Here is a 17872-nt window from a genome sequence, read left to right as displayed (position 1 = left end):
TCCCAAACGTGTAAGCGCACTCTTTCGCATGTCAAGTAGGATGCTCCGATAGCGGCCAGGACTCTCATTGTTTGCATTAAAATGGCGCTCTTCGTCTCTCTTTGTCACATCGACGGAACTGTGCTAAGGTCAAGGTAGCCGAGCCCGCATCTGAAAGATGCGGGCTCGGCTAGGGCAGGGAAAGATGCGGGCTCTGTCGATAGGCGGCACTTGCTTTAATAAATGTGTGGCAACTTGTGTATTTAAATATATACTCTCCATTGCTTGAAAAGCAAAATTGGCTTCTATTTCTCACTAACTGAACCATGTGGGTGTTTCCACGGTGAAGAAGCTTCAACTGGCCGCTTTCCGGGATTTTTAAAAACCTCCCTGCTCACTTTAATAATTCTTTTGAAAAAATATGTCGATGCCACGCACTGTGGGAATCGATGTCGGCGAAGCTATCTATTCTGTTCGCTTGGATGTCGACGATGAATGTGTAATTTCTTCAGCGTTTACTCCAACGCGAGAGTCGTGCGTTGATGTTAAACGTTGCTATGCCTGCACCACATGCTGCGTGTCTGCACCACATGCTGCGTGTCACAGAGCACACGGGGAGACGTGTTTGCCTGAGGCGTTGTTGTGCGCCGTTGTTCATAATCTCTGAGATGGTTGAGCACTATCATTGCCTCGCATGGCACGTCGCTTCGTGGGAGAAACGTGAATCTTACTTTTCAATTGAATTATGCGGCAGTACGCGCCAAAACCACGAACGGATTGTGAGGCACGCCGTACAGGCGGACCCCGGATTAATTCTGACACGCTGCATGGTGTTCTTTAACGTGCACCTAAATCTAAGTGCACTAGCGTTTCTGTATTTCGCTCTCGCCGAAACGCGGCTGCCACGGTCGGGACTGAGCCCGCGACCTCGAGCAATGCCGTAGCCGTGAAGCTACCGCGGCGGGCGCAGAAGTATTGAGTTGACGTGCGACCGCTTCCGTGCTGTCACCTAGACCCTAAAGTGTTTTAATCCAGCTATGCGTGTCTGCACGCCCTGCGTCAGTTATCCGCTTGACAAATTTGCATGGTCTTTATTTTTTTTCAGAAATGCCAGAAGCGTACCGTACCGTACCTTCAGTTTGCCCGCAACCAGTTTCCTTGCCTTCTCACGCCACCTTTTCCCTCTCCCGCCCTCTCCTCCGGTATGGAAACTACGAGATGGGCATGGCAGTTATTGCCTCGCTTCGCGACTGCGTCGGTTCTGCGCATTTTCTGCCTCTGCGTTTCCACTCTCCACTATACATTTCTATCTATAGGTATCCTCTTGACTTGCACATTAGTAGAAATATCGGCGCTGCAGTTTCTGCAAAGCTTTCCAGGGGTGTCATAAATAATTACAGCTGTCAAGAGTCTAATTGGCGACGCCCAGGGAGCACCAAAGGGCTAAATCATGAGTTTGACGAAATCTCGTCCGTTCGGGAAGTTAGCTCCAGAGGACATTGTGCACGTGCCACGCGATGGAAAGGTCCAAACGAGCTTCTCGCGTCGACTTTCCTCTCTGCCACACTCCTTCCATGTGTATGCACGCAGTGAACCAATCCGCGAAGCTGTGTGCAAGGAAACAGCTGCAGCAGCAGCACCAAAGTAGAAGTGGCCGGATGATCGAACACAGACACCCGTCAGCGTTATTAGCGCTTTACAAAGTACAGTTTCTCGAAGTTCGTCGCCTAACCGCCAGTTTTGTCATCGGCGCAGCATTTAATTCGTTGAGGAAAAATATTTGACTGGCCGAGCTTATATAGCTGATCATGATTGCAATGAACAGCGGTAGTCGAACAACCCACGTAGTATTTGTATCTTTCGTTCAGCCCGTGTCAGTCCAACGCCACACTCCTGTGTTTCGTGTTCACTGATGTACTGGCATCATCGCCGGCACCCTGACCTCAGGCTGTGCAGACGCCTTCAGAGAGAAGTTAAAGCTCGTTTGACTCGCCACGCTCTGAACTGGGGCGCTATAACATAAAAATATTCCAAACTTTTCTATTCCAATTCTGCGATCAGCCCTCCGCGATTGGTCAAGAACTTTTTTGGACCACACCCGCTTCACCTGTCTGTCACGCGACGTCACAGAAACCGCGATAGCTCGCTATCTGATATGACATGTACACACGTCATATCATATGCTTCATTATGCATGATTTGACCGAACAAAAAAAACTACTTATTTCTGATTCGACGCCTTTTCGCCATTAGCCCTCGGCTACTGGTCTAAAATTTTCGGGCTGCACCTATTTCACCTGCCTGTCATGCGACGTCACAAAACCGCAAAAACTCACCGCGTCAAACTGACGTGTACGCATGAAAGATGCATTAATATGCTGGACAAAACTGAATTTTCTTCTGAATCGTCGCAGGCTGCCCCGTTCCGAAAGGAATAAAAGATGGCTGCCGCCGATCGCTCAGGCACTGCCTACTCACACCTGCCGGAGAGCATGGATTTATTAACGCGATAGCGTTAAGGAGCTCGTGTCGCAGAAAAGCCGGTGTCGTCGGCGTCGGTGTCGGCGTCGGGTGTCGGCGTTTTGCGGCGTTGACCGTGAGCGATAAATCACGGCATGCACTCCATAAATAAAAAGCAACTTCCAAGATGGGCTGGGTGGGAATCGAACCAGGGTCTCCGGAGTGTGAGACGGAGACGCTACCACTCAGCCACGATTTCGATGCTTCCAAAAGGTACAAACGCGCCTCTAGTGAATGCGGTGTTGCCTTCGAAACGAGCCGTGGAAAGTTATACTGTGGTGTATATCGGTAATTATGAACATGTAACTTACAGAAGTCGCAATTACACGAGTAGCGAAGCGCGTTTCGCTGCATTTCTTCTGCGCTTTCCGCACACGGAGAGCCATCTTGCGGCAAACACAGAAGACCCCCTCCTCTCCATGTACGGCGCTGCCCCGACAGATGGCGCGCCACGCGCGCATTGGAGCTGTCGCGGCTCGCTCCCTCTGTAGAATCAAGCGTCCTTCCTTTCTTTAGATCACTATCTCTCTATCTCTCTGCCCGTGCCGATCACGGCGTTTGGCTGGCGTGCATCATTTCCCCCTCCGGGATACCGAGTTCTTTGGTTCGCTCCGCTTGCTCAGGCGCACGTTTCGTTGCTGCGCCGAACGCCGCGTTGCTCGACCATATGGCTCGACGCTCACCGCGTCTGATGCGGGGCGCCTCGTAAGTGATGGCTGCCCTGTAGCCCATTGTCTTACACCCATTGGCGGGTCGACGGGAACGCTATCGCGTTCCACTCTTGAAGGCGAAGCTTAAGCGTCCTCCAATTTTTTGCGTATAATAGATCTTTTTGCGTGGCTGTGTAATATTTGCGAGCACTTTCGGCACGTTTAGGACCTCGTTCTGCCAACTATTCTTTCCTGAGGATCCATTTTAGCGTCATTCTTAAGCTTCCGTTGCATGTCCCAGCGATTTTCGACGAGCGACCGCAAGCTAAGTAAGAGAAAGCGGACCAATCGCAGACGCCGGCACCACCCTCTTCATCCGGTTATCGATATTCAGTGCAGTGGCTCGGCCCCATCGAATCCCTCTTCACTTGAGCCTGCTCCTCGCCTCTTGTCAGCCGATTAGGTACGACAAGCCACTCAGTGTAGTCAATGTTATATGTTCCTTTTTCAAGCAAACAAAAGTAACTTCTTATGAACGAGGAGAGCATTTGATTGGTCTGTTCATACAACCCTGCGGGTGACCGCCCGATGTTTGCGTCGGTGGTTACGCAAGTTTGACGTCAAGAGAATGGAACAAAAAAACATATTGGAATAGTTTTACGTTATAGGGCCTCACGTCTGTGGCAAGCGTTCTGCAGGTATAACACAGAAATAGGCTTCCTACAGCGGCTGGTTCCCGACGCACACACACGTGGCTGTCGCCAGGCAAGAAGCAAGTCAACTCGGGCGTCGTGACATTGACCGCATCATTACCTTTACCGTGTCGGGTGCCATCTTTTTTGTGATCCCGTGCCGCTATACCGTACACCACGTTCAGGGAGCACGCGCATCGACACTCTTAACATTTAACGTAACGACAGTACATTCGAACCTTGTTATAATGAAGTCATCTGCGACACTACATTAACTACCTTCATTATATACTATATCAGGTATTCGTTGTAAGCGTGCCCACTGGCATCATGGGAAAAAATAAATCACGATCGGGTCAGTATACGGGAGAGAAACGCAAGCGTGATGCCTCCGACGGGCCAGCAAGGGTTTCTTGTCATTTTTATGACCCATTCGGCGGCATGATTCGTGGCGATACGTGACAGGCACCATGCTATATTTCAAACACATGTCTGTGCGATCTGCGTGATAGCAGGGCAACGGCACTTATACCTTTTCTGACTGCAGCGGATCAGCCAAGATAAGCCAATCGCCGAGACGCCCACGCGCACCCAGAATATGCCATTACAAGTTGTTTTTACTGCTTGAATAAGTGTTTGTTGCCAGAATCCGCATTTTGATCTATATATAGGATCTCACACTCTCAGTTTCGCTGTAGCAGTAGAACAATCATCGAAGTTTCGCAAGCACGGTGCTACATCTCGGAATTATTTCGTTATACTCGATAGTTTGTTATATCAGTGTTCGTTATATCGAGGTTCGATTGTATCCCGCGCTTATTTCCCGTTGTTATTCTTGTGCAGTCGGTTTTCCCTCAAGCGTTTGAATTTTTGAGCGGCAGTATGCTGAGGCTAATGCGACTGCGGACTATTCCAGGGAATTAACGGGAGACCTCATGGAGAATACGTTTTGTCAACCATGGTCCCATTGAAGAATCTAGTTATCCTCACTTTCCTGCCTTCTCATCTCGAGAGTTACTGTACATTTTGATTGATTTGCTGTAAATAACTACGGGCGTGCTGGTACTTGTGGAAGTGGGGACGTGTAAACAATGATTGACATTGGTCGTGAAATGTCGCTTTATTGCGCAACCGCTTGAAACGTACCTAAAGATGTCGTTCGAGGGAAAAAAAAAAGAGACGCAAAATGTAATCGCGGCCGACAGGATTCGAACCTGTGCGGGGAAACCCCAATGGATTTCGAGTCCATCGCCTTAACCACTCGGCCACGACTGCGCGACGCCGTAAGTGTCGTGCAATGGCAACAGTAAATTTACTTTGGTTTTTTTCTCTTTAATGTGATTTACTTCAGGAACAAATCAGTCTTGCCGGAAACGTAAACCGAGTCCTTTATCATGCAAATCGCACGGCCATGTGTCTAATAATATAGCGCTGCTGCGCCTGTCAGTTATCAGCAGGGGTAAACAGAAGGCCATGCAGGTTAGCCTGGGAGGCATCACGCTTGCGTTTTCCTCGCCCAGACCTGATCATTGCTTTATGTATATATATATATATATATATATATATATATATATATATATATATATATATATATATATATATATATATATATATATATATATTTCCAGACCCACGGAAGATCGACTTTCTCACTAACTGGGAATAATGGCGCTCTCTCTTTTTCCTTACCGGACGAAAAGAGTGATGTATCTTTGCCAACGTACATGAAATACAAGTTGGTATGAAGCCCCAACAAGAAATATAATTTGTTGTAAATAAGCTGGAAATGATGAAGTTATAGGTTGGGTGTTTATAGGCAACGAGAAACTTCACTGATAAGATTGGTCGAGAGGTGTAGGCCTGGGATTCTAGGCGATCAGAGAGATATATGTCCTGAAGCTCGTTCCTCTACCCAGGTGCTTTGTGATCGGAGGGAGGGGAGGTGTTGTGGGTCGAGGGGGGCGGAAGAAAGTGGTGCGATAAGTGAAGATGAGGACAGAGAGAAGAAGTCGAGGACGTCGTGGAACCGTGTGTCAGTTCGTGTTACGCTTTCAGTTCGGCAGAATGTTTCGGCCTTGATGTCTACACAGTCTCAGAGACCACGAACATCGTTACGTGTCATGGTATGTTCGCTTGCCTCGCGTATTTGCGATAGGGTTTTTTTCGCTTGTCGCCGCGGACCCCTTCCGGCGTGAGCAGGTTAAGTATACAAGGAGAGGACCTGTAGCAGGCAGCACTGCGCAGCGCCATTGAGGCCAAACGCAATGGTCCTCGCGTGATCGTCGCCTCAGAGCACACGGTGGGCACATCTACTGTATGTGCTACCAAAGGTAGCGCATACAGTAGCACATACATTACCTCTAGCAACTGCTACGTGACAGCGCCAGAAAGACACCGGGCGGAGCCCACGCCGAGAATTCGTCGCTTCCGGTGCGACAGACCAAAAAGGAACGCGCGCGCGCATTCAGCTGGCGATGGTGAAGTTACTGCATCAAAGCACAATCTCCCGTGCCTGAAAAGAAAACCGAAAAGCAACAAAAGTATCATCGCGCAGCCGGCAGGATTCGAACCTGCGCGGGGAGACCCCAATGGATTTCAAGTCCATCGCCTTAACCACTCGGCCACGACTGCAGGTACGAGTGGCAACTTGGCTCGCTTGCTTCGGCAAGCGCGAAGTTCACGCACGAGGTGTAATGTCTCGAGAGATTTCGTTGTTTGTAGCACAATGAGATTTTCCATTTTCTTCGCGACAGTGACGCGAATGCGGTCAATGGCCACGAAAGCACACTCCGCCCTCGAGCGTTGGACGCTGCACATTTGTGCCCCAAATTTCGCCCGATTCCCAAGCAAAATAATTATTGTTATGACCCGATTAAATTGTAGTAAATATTTTACTTGAACATGTTTGGGGTAACTGTTCGTGAAATCAGTTCGAGGAGGTTGTTCAAAAAATCCGAACATTGAGTTGTCTTCTGAAAACATATGCCTACGGGTTTTAGGGAACGTCCAATTTGTGTTTGCATAAAAAAATTCTTCGTGACCTCATACAATAAACTATCAATGAAAGAAGCATTGTTTGTCGTGATAATTCACTGATTCCGCAGCAAATTATTAAGTATAAGTGGTACCAGCTCACATGCACGTACGAGGTGAGTGCTCCTAAATTGGGATTGTCGCATGCTTAAAAGCCCGCAATTTTCCTGTCATATATTTCGCACAAATCTCGACAAGGAAAAAAAAAAGAGTGTCGTAAGCCCCATAACAAATCATATTTAATCAACTTATGCAGATCATGTAGGAAATGCCCGATTGTTACACGGGAACCCCACATGTTCATGTGGAATTGATGGGCATAGGGAAAAACTCTTTATTAGGTACAAGAAAGTCTACAACGAACCTCAATGGCGACGTTTATAGTCACGGTTTTGTCGAGTCTGACACACTAAAGCTATATATGACTAAATCGCTCATCTAGGATTAAATTTATTATTAGAAAGCATGACATACTTATACGCTTTGTTCCAACTTTCTGTTTTATTTGAAATCACTACTTCCCTTTCTTTCATGACCACGATTAATTTGTTTCATAGGATCACGACATGCAAAAATATACAGGCTACGTCAGCAAAGAAAATTCTTAGTACGAGAAAAGACAACTTAAGCGTGCTGCACTTGCACGTTTTAACGTGCACGCTTTCAGTTATTCTTTTCCTCCCTTCCTTTTTTCATCTGAATTCTCATGAGGCGCAACGCATTTACATTTCTGTCGATGCAGTGCAGTCGTCGAACGCACTGGGGACACATACGATTAGATTTATTGCCTCAATAAACAGTCCTTGGTGTCCCGCAAAAAGTTACGGAAATTTAAAAAGAAGAATGACCTACGCAGTCGACAGGATTCTAACCTGTGCGGGGAGACCCCAATGGATTTCTAGTCCATCGCCTTAACCACTCGGCCACGACTGCAAGTGATGGCGGCTAACAGGACGGTGTCAGCCCAAGCATTATCTCAAGAGCTTTTGCAAACATCTAAGCACACTCGTTCGCATGCCAAATTCGCATGTCATGATATTCCGATAGCGCACTGGATTCTCATCGTTTGCATCAAAATCACTTTCTTCGTCTCTCTTTGTCACAGCGATGAAACTGTGCTAAGGTCAAGGTGGCTGTGCCCGCACGTGGAAGGAAGTGCGGCACTTCTTTTAAGAAATGTGTAGCAATTTGTGCATTTAAATATATACTATGCATTGCTTAAAAAGTAAAACTGGCCTTTCTTACTCAGTAACTGAGCCATGTGGGTGTTTTCACGGTGAGAAAGCGTGATTGGTCGCTTTTCGAGATTCTTAAGAACCTACCTGCTCAATATATTCATTCTTCTGAAAAAGCGGGAAAATCTTCCGTTCTAACAACAAAAAAAAAGTAAAGAAAGAGGACATGCTGCGATTGATAAAAAAGATATTATCTTTCGTGTCAACATATCTATTCTCATGCCCTCTCATCAATCATGCCAGGAGCGGCGAGCAACGTGATGTCCACGATCTTGGTTATGGAGATTTTGGTATTTGGCTTAGAGACGGTGGACAATGCCAGCGAGGTTTAGCCGGCCCACGAAATTTGTGACAAGGTCTTGTGGGGTGTCCATTCGCGCCGCCCGAGCGGGTTTGCGAAATTTCTCACACAATGCGCTAGGACCTCACGTGTACAGCGTCTTGTATTTACAAAACCCTACATAAATCGTTTCGTGTGAAATATGCTCAAAAAGGTGCCGTCTCCGGCGTGCTGAGAGAGCGCAAAGGTTGCGCAACTCTGCATGCAGTAGCAAACCCGACCCGCTAATTCGTATGATAATTAATCAGCGATATTTTTATACTTCAGGCCGCTCTCGGTTGCCTTTCCCTTCGAACTCCGACTGCATCAATGACAATAGCAACAACTACGAACTGGTAGCCGAAGTGTTGCTTCGGCACGTTAACTTCCCTTTTCTTGTTCTAAGATACCGATCGAACCAGTGAGCGCTTGAATCAACAAATTAGGTAAACTAGAAGCAGAACTATACTCGACCAGGTCACAATGTTATGACGAAGTCCGAATCGTCCCGTTCTAAGGCAAAGCGTACTACGAGCAATGGGCAAAACACGCGATCACACTGCTTAGCCGTCTTCTGCTACGCAGTTAGCCGAGAGGCACACGCTCGTCCAGCAACAGTGTGCGCGATAGCCGTTGGTGTTTCGAGTGCGTTTGGATTTTCGGATGCGGAGATGGGTGACGGCGGAGATGCTGTGCTTTATGTGTGTGTTGGTGCGTGTTTTGACAGCTCGGTTGTGCTCCGCACCCTTATTAGCGTGGATTACTGCTGTGAACGTACACCACGGATATACGCAAAGGTAAGCGTCGCTCTGTTTCTTGCTTCGCTGTGGTGGAGTGCGCGCGAGTGGGCAGACGAAACCGTTTAACAACGGTCGCGCGGATCTTGCGGAGTAGTCGAAATGGTACGCAGCGCGTACTCTTTTGAGCATATTTGAACGATTGTAAGCTGCGCTGAGCGACTTGCCGAACCTACAGTATTGCCGTGGCCGTTAACGTCGAGGCCAGCAGGGAATCGCGATGCGGACAGTTTGCGATTCCGTTGCCACTGCTCCAGCTTACTCGTTGGAGTGGCGGGAGTTTCAAAGGCCTCTCATGCTTTGTCGCTCGGTTGGTTGTTGTATTTGGGTCGTGCAGCGTGGTCGCACTAATGTTTATACGACAGTCTTGTGATGTTTTCTTATCACCTAGCACACGAGTGAGTCATTGAAAATAGTTAGCGGCAAGCAGTACGCGCACCGGTCGTATTTCGATTTTGCGTACATTCAGCTGCCATCTGTGGCTTTGTTTTTCAGCGGATTTATTGCGTCGCGTGCGCCGAGTGAATTTTATTGCTCCTTGAGAAATTGTTGCACTTGAGAAATGCAGCAGCAACCGAGAATATACGACCTCGCTTTGGTGGTTTTATCAATGAATGCTGCCATTGAATGACTTGTTTTACGTTTATTAGAATTAAAATGAGTTCCAGAAGTGTGCAAAGTTGGGCTTGTTCGTTTATCATGATTTTGGGCACAGCGTGAAGTAGAGTCATAAAATGAGACGTCATCATCCTAGAGTGGTGGTCACTGGTGGCAGCTACTCCATTTCAGCGTAAGTATACGGACATCATAGGAAATATATAAAAAAAGTTAAAAGGAAAAAGCCCAGTTGACCTGTTTGAGGGACCTTACGAGAAAAAAATGAAGCAGTACGGTTAAAGCAAGCAAAAAGCACGGTTCACCGCTGTTGTGAATGTGCTTAACAATTTGCATTGCTAATGGCATTGGGAGCTGTTCATACTAGGCACATAGCTGTCCTTTAACATATATATATATATATATATATATATATATATATATATATATATATATATATATATATATATATATATATATATATCTGTTCAAACGCGTTCATGGCTTTTTGCTGTACTAGTATTGGTAATTTAGGTATGGTTCGTGTCTCGATTCCGCATTCTCTGTGTTAAAGCTACATCGGGAAAGTAAAATTCTGTAAAGGAGCTCCCATTAATATTGCTTGCCCGGGCCTTTAAAGTGCAGTTCACTACAGGAGCATAGTCAGCTCGGTGATCACACTGCTAAAAGCTGTCATAACATAAAAAGGAGCGTTAATGGGACGGAGCCGGAAAGCAAACACGACTTTGTAACAAAGGCGGGTGCTCACATTGTGATTCTTCCCTGTCCCTTTCTTGCTAATTTTTCATCGTGCAGTGCGCTAATGTTTTTGTACTTCACTCTCACTGGCAAGCAGTAACAAGTGCAACAAATTGGTTCAGGGACCTCATTTCCTGCAGGAAAACACGGTGGTGTATCCAAATTACACCTCGAAAGTTTTTTTGTGTGAAACGAGTTGAGCTGCGGAATTGTCCCGACGCCTCCTGCTGTTGTCCAGAGGTCCTGTTTCCCCTATAAGAGAAATCTGACAGGCCATATAAACCACCGAATCAATTAGCTTGTATGAATACACCTGATATCAAATCTCATACGATTGTAAGAGACTATGTGATGTCATGGTTATGCTGTGTACAAATTTTTGCACCTAGTAGATGATGTATGCGCCATTTGCCTACTTACTTCATGCAAGTACTACTACTAAACCTTCTGGCCCATCCTCCCTCCATCAAGCTAAGAGGCAATAAATTGGGCCTTTCTTCTGCTTCTGACGCTGCTGTGTTGAAATCAGGATAGAAGTCATGACAATTTTTGTAAGTGCTTTACAGTCAGCTGCTATATGTGACAATAGTCTTTCTAGATTACACTGGACTGGGTTTGACTGGAATCGTCAGTTGTGTGGGCTTCCTCTTGGACTATAATACCTTAGGTATTGTTGAAGCTGTGGGCATTACAGCTAAGTGGAAAAAGATATGGTTTGTTCACCTGATGACGAAGGACAGGCTATAGTGGCATATGCATAAAATGTAGATAAAATAATTAGAACCCATCTCAGCGATGAATGTAAACGTTAATAAGATGATAGCATCGAAGCAAGGTAGCGACACTGCGAAATTCTTCACTTCTGTGTAGCCGACTTTTTCAATGTTCTGTCACCAGCATCCTCTTCACTTCTGTTTTAGCTCAATGCTCATCGCTCAATGCATGCTCGGGTCCCATTCTGTTGACTTCTTTCTCCGCACATGCACATTCTCGAAGATTGGCCAACAATGTTCGCACCAGCGGCGTGTGTGCAGTTGCACTATCTGTTTGCCCAAGTTGTCTGTTCCCAAGTTGCCCATTCCGGCACATACGTTGTGGCCCAAGTAGGTGTGAAAAAGGTTAGACACTGAACATACCGAAAAGTGCACGACCCCAAAGAATAATCGTTGCATTAATGAAGCCTATTTTGCTGAAGTCAGCCTAGAGGTGGCAAGGCAGTGCAAAGAAGTATGTTAAAATGCTGGGCAAGGAGTTCGCAACTCATCAGTCGAAGTGATGGAAACTTGTCAATAACAGTGACCACAGTATGAAGCGGGACATAACTAGCAGAAGACGGTACAGCATCTGGCACATGGACTATAGCTCCGGTTTTAATGGAGCTGCCCGTTTGCCTGATAGCTTGTCCATCTTGAGTATCGGCTAGCGTGTGTTGCTTGGCTTCGTTTACCTCTGGTTAGGTGCATTTCTGCATGTACAAGGGGTTACAGATTTGCCACTTAGAGCGAAGGCTTGCGTGGACCTCACAGGCGGCTATGAAAAGACGGCGATTCAGAATATTTTCATACAATGTGCTTGTGAAGTTATAGAGTGCGCAATAATGATATCTTTCATTTCTGAAGATGTAAATGGGATGGATATAGCATAGATAGGCAAGTTGGTAACGTATCATAATTAGTTGCAACTTACAGACACAATTTCGATATACGTTGTGTGTGCTGACCAGTAATTTCCACAGGGGCACATGCTTACCCTGTAATCATTGTACTGACCATTATGCAGTTTTTACTGATAAGTTCGTGAAAGGTCTGTTTGCGTTATTGCAGGACTCTAGTCACCTATCAGAATTTTGTACCCCTACCTGCTGTTGATTGTGTCCATCATACTATTTATTCTTAAGCTTATATCTTCTTGGCCCCTGCTTAGTCATTGGATTGCAGTGTATTGCCAACAAATAAATGAATATGATACTTCATTGGCTACATTTGAGATGCTAATCAGCATTGCACCTTGCTAGTGATTTAATATGAGCTGGAAACGGTTCAGAGATGCTGTCGAAGGTCCTTTAGGAGTGGCCTTGTCATCTCACCGGCAGCACAACAAGACCCCCTTGTGAATGTCACTATGTGACCCTATGCTTTTGGGCCTTTGCAAACCGTGTATAGCTCTCTCTGGATGTTTCTTTTAGGGTTTCAGCTGCACATTGTGCATACCCACTTTAGCTTGATGTGAAAGTCTATGCGACATGCTTTCATCTATACTGGGGAATGAGATAGGCATATATGTACGAGTGCTAGAGGCAAGAATAAGTAGTACACGAAAAGCTGTGTTGATTCTGATTCCTTCTGCCTCGCTTGATTGTGACCACAGCATGAAGTCCGTTAATGCATTTCAAAGCTTCATTAAACGACTACTTCATTAGAAGTAATGCTGCAAAAGGTTGCATTTTCAGAGCTCCACATTGTTTGTAGAATTGACAGCAGGAATGCGATTGTTTATTAAGTTTTGCAGAGTCAAGTTGATCGTTCCGAATTGCTGTAATTTAATGTTAATTGTGCCGACACACTGGAAACTTGTGAGGTAAGGAAGCAGTATCGGATCAGTTCAAAAAATTTTACTGCAGTTAAGACAGCACCTTACAAGGTCCTAATTATTGCCTAGTATTATTGTAGGTATTGCACAACTGCACACTGATAATACATTCAACTCATGTCATTTCTGCTGCACACTAGATCAACATGCCAGTGTTCAACGAGTATACGAACCATGTAGATTACAGCAGCCTTTCATTCCTGCATAATGTCTCACAGTATCGTGTGTTGTCATGAAAACACCAAATGAAGAGCCTGTAGAAATGTTTTACTTCTGCCTCTGCAAAAATAATGAAGCTGGATAACAGTACCACAAAATCAAAGACTGCAGACAGCACAACATTTTTTCCATGTTTATTTCGGAAAGAACATACAATAACATACACTTAAACAAGGCTTACGCACCCGACATAAATAAAAACATTTTTTTACGAGCAAAATTGTTCTCATGTGCATCACAGTCACACCACAATATAATATATAGTACATGGGTGCAAGGTATGAAATGCTCAGTTCATCATCGTTGTACTAACCATACTTCTGAAAAGTCTCTTGAGAAAGCTGCCAAAGAGTGCTATTTACATTGTATCACTGCTGCCTTCAACGTTCTGCATAATGTGTATTCCACCCTCTGTTAGTTCAGTTGGTTAGAACTGCAAACACATAGGTGTTGTGTTGGGAGAAGCAACTTTTATAGCATATAATGCCTGTACTAAATGTTGCTGTGGAGTGGAGCAGAAAAGGAAAAGCTTATAAATGGCCAAAGTCCAATAAGTCTTGCCTTGGGATTGCAAATTCCTTATGGTAGATGTAAGTGACACATAGATATGAACAGACATCCCTTGAGATATAGAGCTTTTAAGTGCAATGTTTGTTGAATGCTAGCATGCGTGATATGGAGATATGCAGCCAATGGTTACATTCTCCTCCAAATTTTCATTTGCAGCCATGTGAATGAGAGGACACATTACTGTAAGCCATTGTTGAGTACATCATCTACAAATACTGACAGACAGGTTAAGTAGAGTTACTATAGTGATGCAAGTGCTCTTTAAAACAATGGGTATTGGTAAGACAGTTCACAAGCTTCTAGTAGCTAGACTGTCAGGCAGCTCTTCCAGCACTTTTGAACAAGGTTTGCATCAGTAAAAAAAAAAAACGAGCATGACAATGCTGGCCTCGTAGTGGAGCAAATGCAAGTGAGATTTTTTCTGCTGCTTGAACGGCAGTAGGAGATCAAGGTACAGCCAAGCAGAGTGATGCAAGAGAGCCTAACAGTCTTGGAATGCCCTTACATTTAGCAGCCTGCCTCTTACTACATATAATAAAGCACTAGGTAGAAAAAAAGTGCACTCACTAGCAGTTGAGCTCATCATAGTAACTGCGGTAACAACAGAAACTGTGGTAGTGCATATGACTAGTAAGAACAGTTAATGTCTCACACAAGGTTCTGCTGCCGGCTGTTCTTCAGGCGGGTGTAGGTTCCTTCTTTTCTCTGCAATAGACGAGAGGATGAGACGGACGCAATTAAAAATTATGTAATAGTTTCCACTCATAGGGTATGGCCCACACTGTTAAAGCAGGAGTCACCACTCTGCAATCTGCATAATATTTGTCACAAATGCATTTGGTGCATACATGCTAAACTTTTTGATTTCTGGTTTGCAAGTCTACATAGTGCAAGTGATGTTTGTAGCATCATGTGCTGTGTCACTGTTCACAGAAACATGCCATCTCACAAACATGTCACTCACATGCCTTGCACAGGAAAGCTTTTCTAATTATTACGGTAGTGCATTACATTTCCTGTCATAGCAGCCATAACACATCCGTGGGTATTCAGTTTTGAACTATCTGAGGTTCTATAAAAATTGGCTGTGGTGCTCTTCTACGTGTACAAAGTCACACTGCTGTGCAGAAAGCAATGTAGGGCTCACGTACACAAAAAAAGTTAGGTTGGAAACAGGTGTCACATGTGACTCAGCCATGACATGCGAGTGACACCAAAGGGACATTAAGGAGAAATGTGAAATAATTTTATAAGACTGGTGGAGTGTTCACTCAAAACTATTTGCATGTCATTTGTGGGAAAAGTAGGATTAGTGGATGGGAAGAAAAAGACAATGTTGATTGTATTTCCATGTACACTGTCATTTTTGTGAAGGACAAGGATGCAAGGTTGAGCCCTTGCATATTGGAATAAAGCATAGTCCTTGTTAGCAAGGACTTTACTAACACCAAGGAGATTCTGTGGATATCTATCTACAATGAGCTGATGTGGGAATTTCGATGTCTTGCCACCTGTTGTTTGCTTTTGCATCTCTTTGGTCGTTCAAGTCTTTACTCACTTTAAATACTGGCCGATTCAGCAATGCATAAGTGGAATCTACCTACCTAACCAAAATGGAAAAATAAGTAGAGCTGTGTTAGTAAACTGCCTTTCTGAAGTAGCAGCAAAAGCGCACCCTTGCTGCGAGATCAGGTTTGGTAAGCCTGATTAGATGCAAAAACAAAGGACGGGCGACGACGCTGCCTTGTAGTTCCTGCAAGAGCTTGCTCCGGTGTCATGTATTTTTGTGGTGTCTGCTCCGGCCCATAGTTAATTTTTTGGACTACCAGGTGGGCTAAATCGTATTCTGAAGCAGCTAGGGACTTACCTTGGCACGTTTAGAGGATTTCTACTGTGTCACAATGGCCTTAAATGTGAGAAGATACTTAGAAATATGAACGTCACACTCGTGCACCAGTGCTGGGGTTTTAGTGGGAAGATAAAAAAAGAAAGCTTAGCCTTCATTTTTTTGATCTAATAACAGACCTTCTGCGGCAAGCTAAAAAAATGTAGCGCTTTGTAAGTATACTTTGTCAGTCCAAGTTGATTTAGTGGTTCTCTTCAGTGTCCCTTTAGTATGTAAATTTAATGTCTGTTCAAAGCATGAAATCACTTGCAGGGAGTACTAATGATTGAGATTTCAGCAACTAAAGCAGGTGGAGATGTGAAGCACGAGCACAGATAGCCTACAAGGAAAGCACACAGGATGTCAGCAGAAGCAATCTAACCTCATGGTTGTGCCTGCCCTAAGCTTTATGTTGGATTCCGCCATTGGGGATGTGCATCCTTATAGTGTGGATTTAAAAAAAAAAAGATTTTGCGCTTACCAATATTTTGATTGAGCTCAAATTTCACAGAAAGATTGCATTTTATGGTTCTGGTTGATCATCATTACTAGGGTTTTCCATTTTTGGATGAATCTGGCAAACTCTGAAACACTCGCCAGTTAAAAAATTAACGACTCCAATTTATCCGTAAAACTTATAACTTTCGGGTTCCTGAGTAGTGATCATGTGAATTTGCCGTGGTCAACTGCATCAAAACTCGAGAAGGTGATAGCGTTTGTCATGGCAATGAAATTCTTGTACAATCTGCTCATGAAGCTGAAGTTGGCACTGAAAAATTCCAATGAACTGCTCTCAATCATTAATTAGAAGCCGAGTCTACTCTTTCGCACAATGCGTGTAACACCTCTTTGCCGTGCGCCTCTACATCTAACTGCGCCGATAGAATAACGCATCTGTGACTACTAGTGCATGGATGTCGACTGCAAGCCTTCACTGTGGATGAGAAAAAGCACTCTGAAGTTTATAGCAGCCTCGGAGAGTACCACGCTGCTTTTGCAGAAAGGTGTAGCTGTGCCATGCAGTGAAACATGACTTACAGGGCACCATCGAGTGATTGTGTCGTAGCGCTCAGATTGGGAACCCAAAATGAAGGCAGGACTGCCAGTAACACTTGACGCACATGGCCAGCTGTTTTTTACTGTTTTACTCCTGAAGTGTGGCACTATCTTGGTGTATAGACATACATCAAGCATATATCAGTAGTATACTGTTGGAAGAAATTGTTGAGCCACCATTTTCATAGAGGATGCGTGCCCATGAAAGGCACATTCTTTTATGTACTATGCTGGATCTACTGGCATTTTTCTTTATCAAGTGCGAACGCTGAAAGGCCAATTTTGATGTTTTGTTCTGCAAAACTGGAAAGAGCGCACCATAAAGACCACTCTCAACGCTCGTAAATTTGCATATTAACTGCAACAGTGATGACTGCTTCTGCTATTTTAAATGTTGACTGTAAATAACAAGATTTCCCATGGCTTGTCTTCCTTCTTTATTTTACTTATTTATTGTTGCAGAATAGGCTGTTTTCAGAGTGTGCACAAAACTAAAAGGTCGAAGCTAAAATGGCTGTAAGGCTCAGAATTTCACTGCACCATACACCACACGGCACTTTTATTTACCTGATTTGTGTGAAAAAGATATGAAGGAAACAGTGGACGGTTGCCCTCATCTAAGCCTCTCACCATTAGTGGTGTCCCAAATATTGGGGCTGTGATGCGACTTGTTTGGCCTCATCATCTGTAGTATGGCAACACATGGCCTTCGAGATTGGTGTTTGTTACTCACTGGCTGGTGCAGTGTGGATATTAGGAGAAGCGGAGACAAAAGTAAATTTGCTTTCTTTTTCTCTTGACAAGCCATGAAAGTAACCATGCCAATCGTTATACTAAATGATCAGGACCATAAAATGTGATCTGCCTGAAAATTGAGCAAGATAAAGCAGTGGTAAGCCGAAAATGTTTTTTTTTAAGTGTAGAACATCAAAGTGCAGCTAATGCTATACCGAGGCACATAGTAGATATGTTTTA

General features: G+C 44.8%; 1 protein-coding gene, 1 long non-coding RNA gene and 3 other non-coding genes across 37 annotated transcripts in view; 1 reads left to right on the top strand and 4 right to left on the bottom strand.

Annotated features, from left to right (window-relative positions):
* Positions 1–5034: 5034 nt before the first annotated feature.
* On the bottom strand, positions 5035–5116 carry TRNAS-CGA (transfer RNA serine (anticodon CGA)). The gene has a single exon. It is a non-coding gene; the product is annotated as a tRNA-Ser (tRNA).
* Positions 5117–6390: 1274 nt separating this feature from the next.
* Positions 6391–6472, bottom strand: TRNAS-UGA (transfer RNA serine (anticodon UGA)). The gene has a single exon. It is a non-coding gene; the product is annotated as a tRNA-Ser (tRNA).
* A 1253-nt stretch (positions 6473–7725) lies between these two features.
* TRNAS-AGA (transfer RNA serine (anticodon AGA)) lies at positions 7726–7807 on the bottom strand. Its single transcript has one exon. It is a non-coding gene; the product is annotated as a tRNA-Ser (tRNA).
* A 1265-nt stretch (positions 7808–9072) lies between these two features.
* The window catches only part of LOC139061290 (uncharacterized), a 37725-nt gene continuing 28925 nt past the window's right edge, over positions 9073–17872 (top strand). Inside the window, exon 1 of the long non-coding RNA XR_011515332.1 lies at positions 9073–9225. This is a non-coding gene — a long non-coding RNA (uncharacterized lncRNA). The remainder of the gene's footprint in view (positions 9226–17872) is intronic.
* LOC135897687 (cell adhesion molecule Dscam1-like) overlaps positions 13505–17872 on the bottom strand; it is a 96257-nt gene continuing 91889 nt past the window's right edge. For all 33 annotated transcript variants that reach the window (XM_070541029.1, XM_070541023.1, XM_065426407.2 and 30 more), the window contains one exon: positions 13505–14661. In XM_070541029.1, coding sequence (XP_070397130.1) covers positions 14605–14661 — 57 coding nt within the window. In that variant the 3' untranslated portion in view covers positions 13505–14604. The remainder of the gene's footprint in view (positions 14662–17872) is intronic.

The sequence above is a fragment of the Dermacentor albipictus genome, chromosome 6, assembly GCF_038994185.2.
Source record: "Dermacentor albipictus isolate Rhodes 1998 colony chromosome 6, USDA_Dalb.pri_finalv2, whole genome shotgun sequence".
NCBI lineage: Eukaryota > Metazoa > Arthropoda > Arachnida > Ixodida > Ixodidae > Dermacentor > Dermacentor albipictus.
The sequence above is the reverse complement of the archived record's forward strand: the minus strand, read 5'-3'. Positions and strand labels throughout refer to the sequence as shown.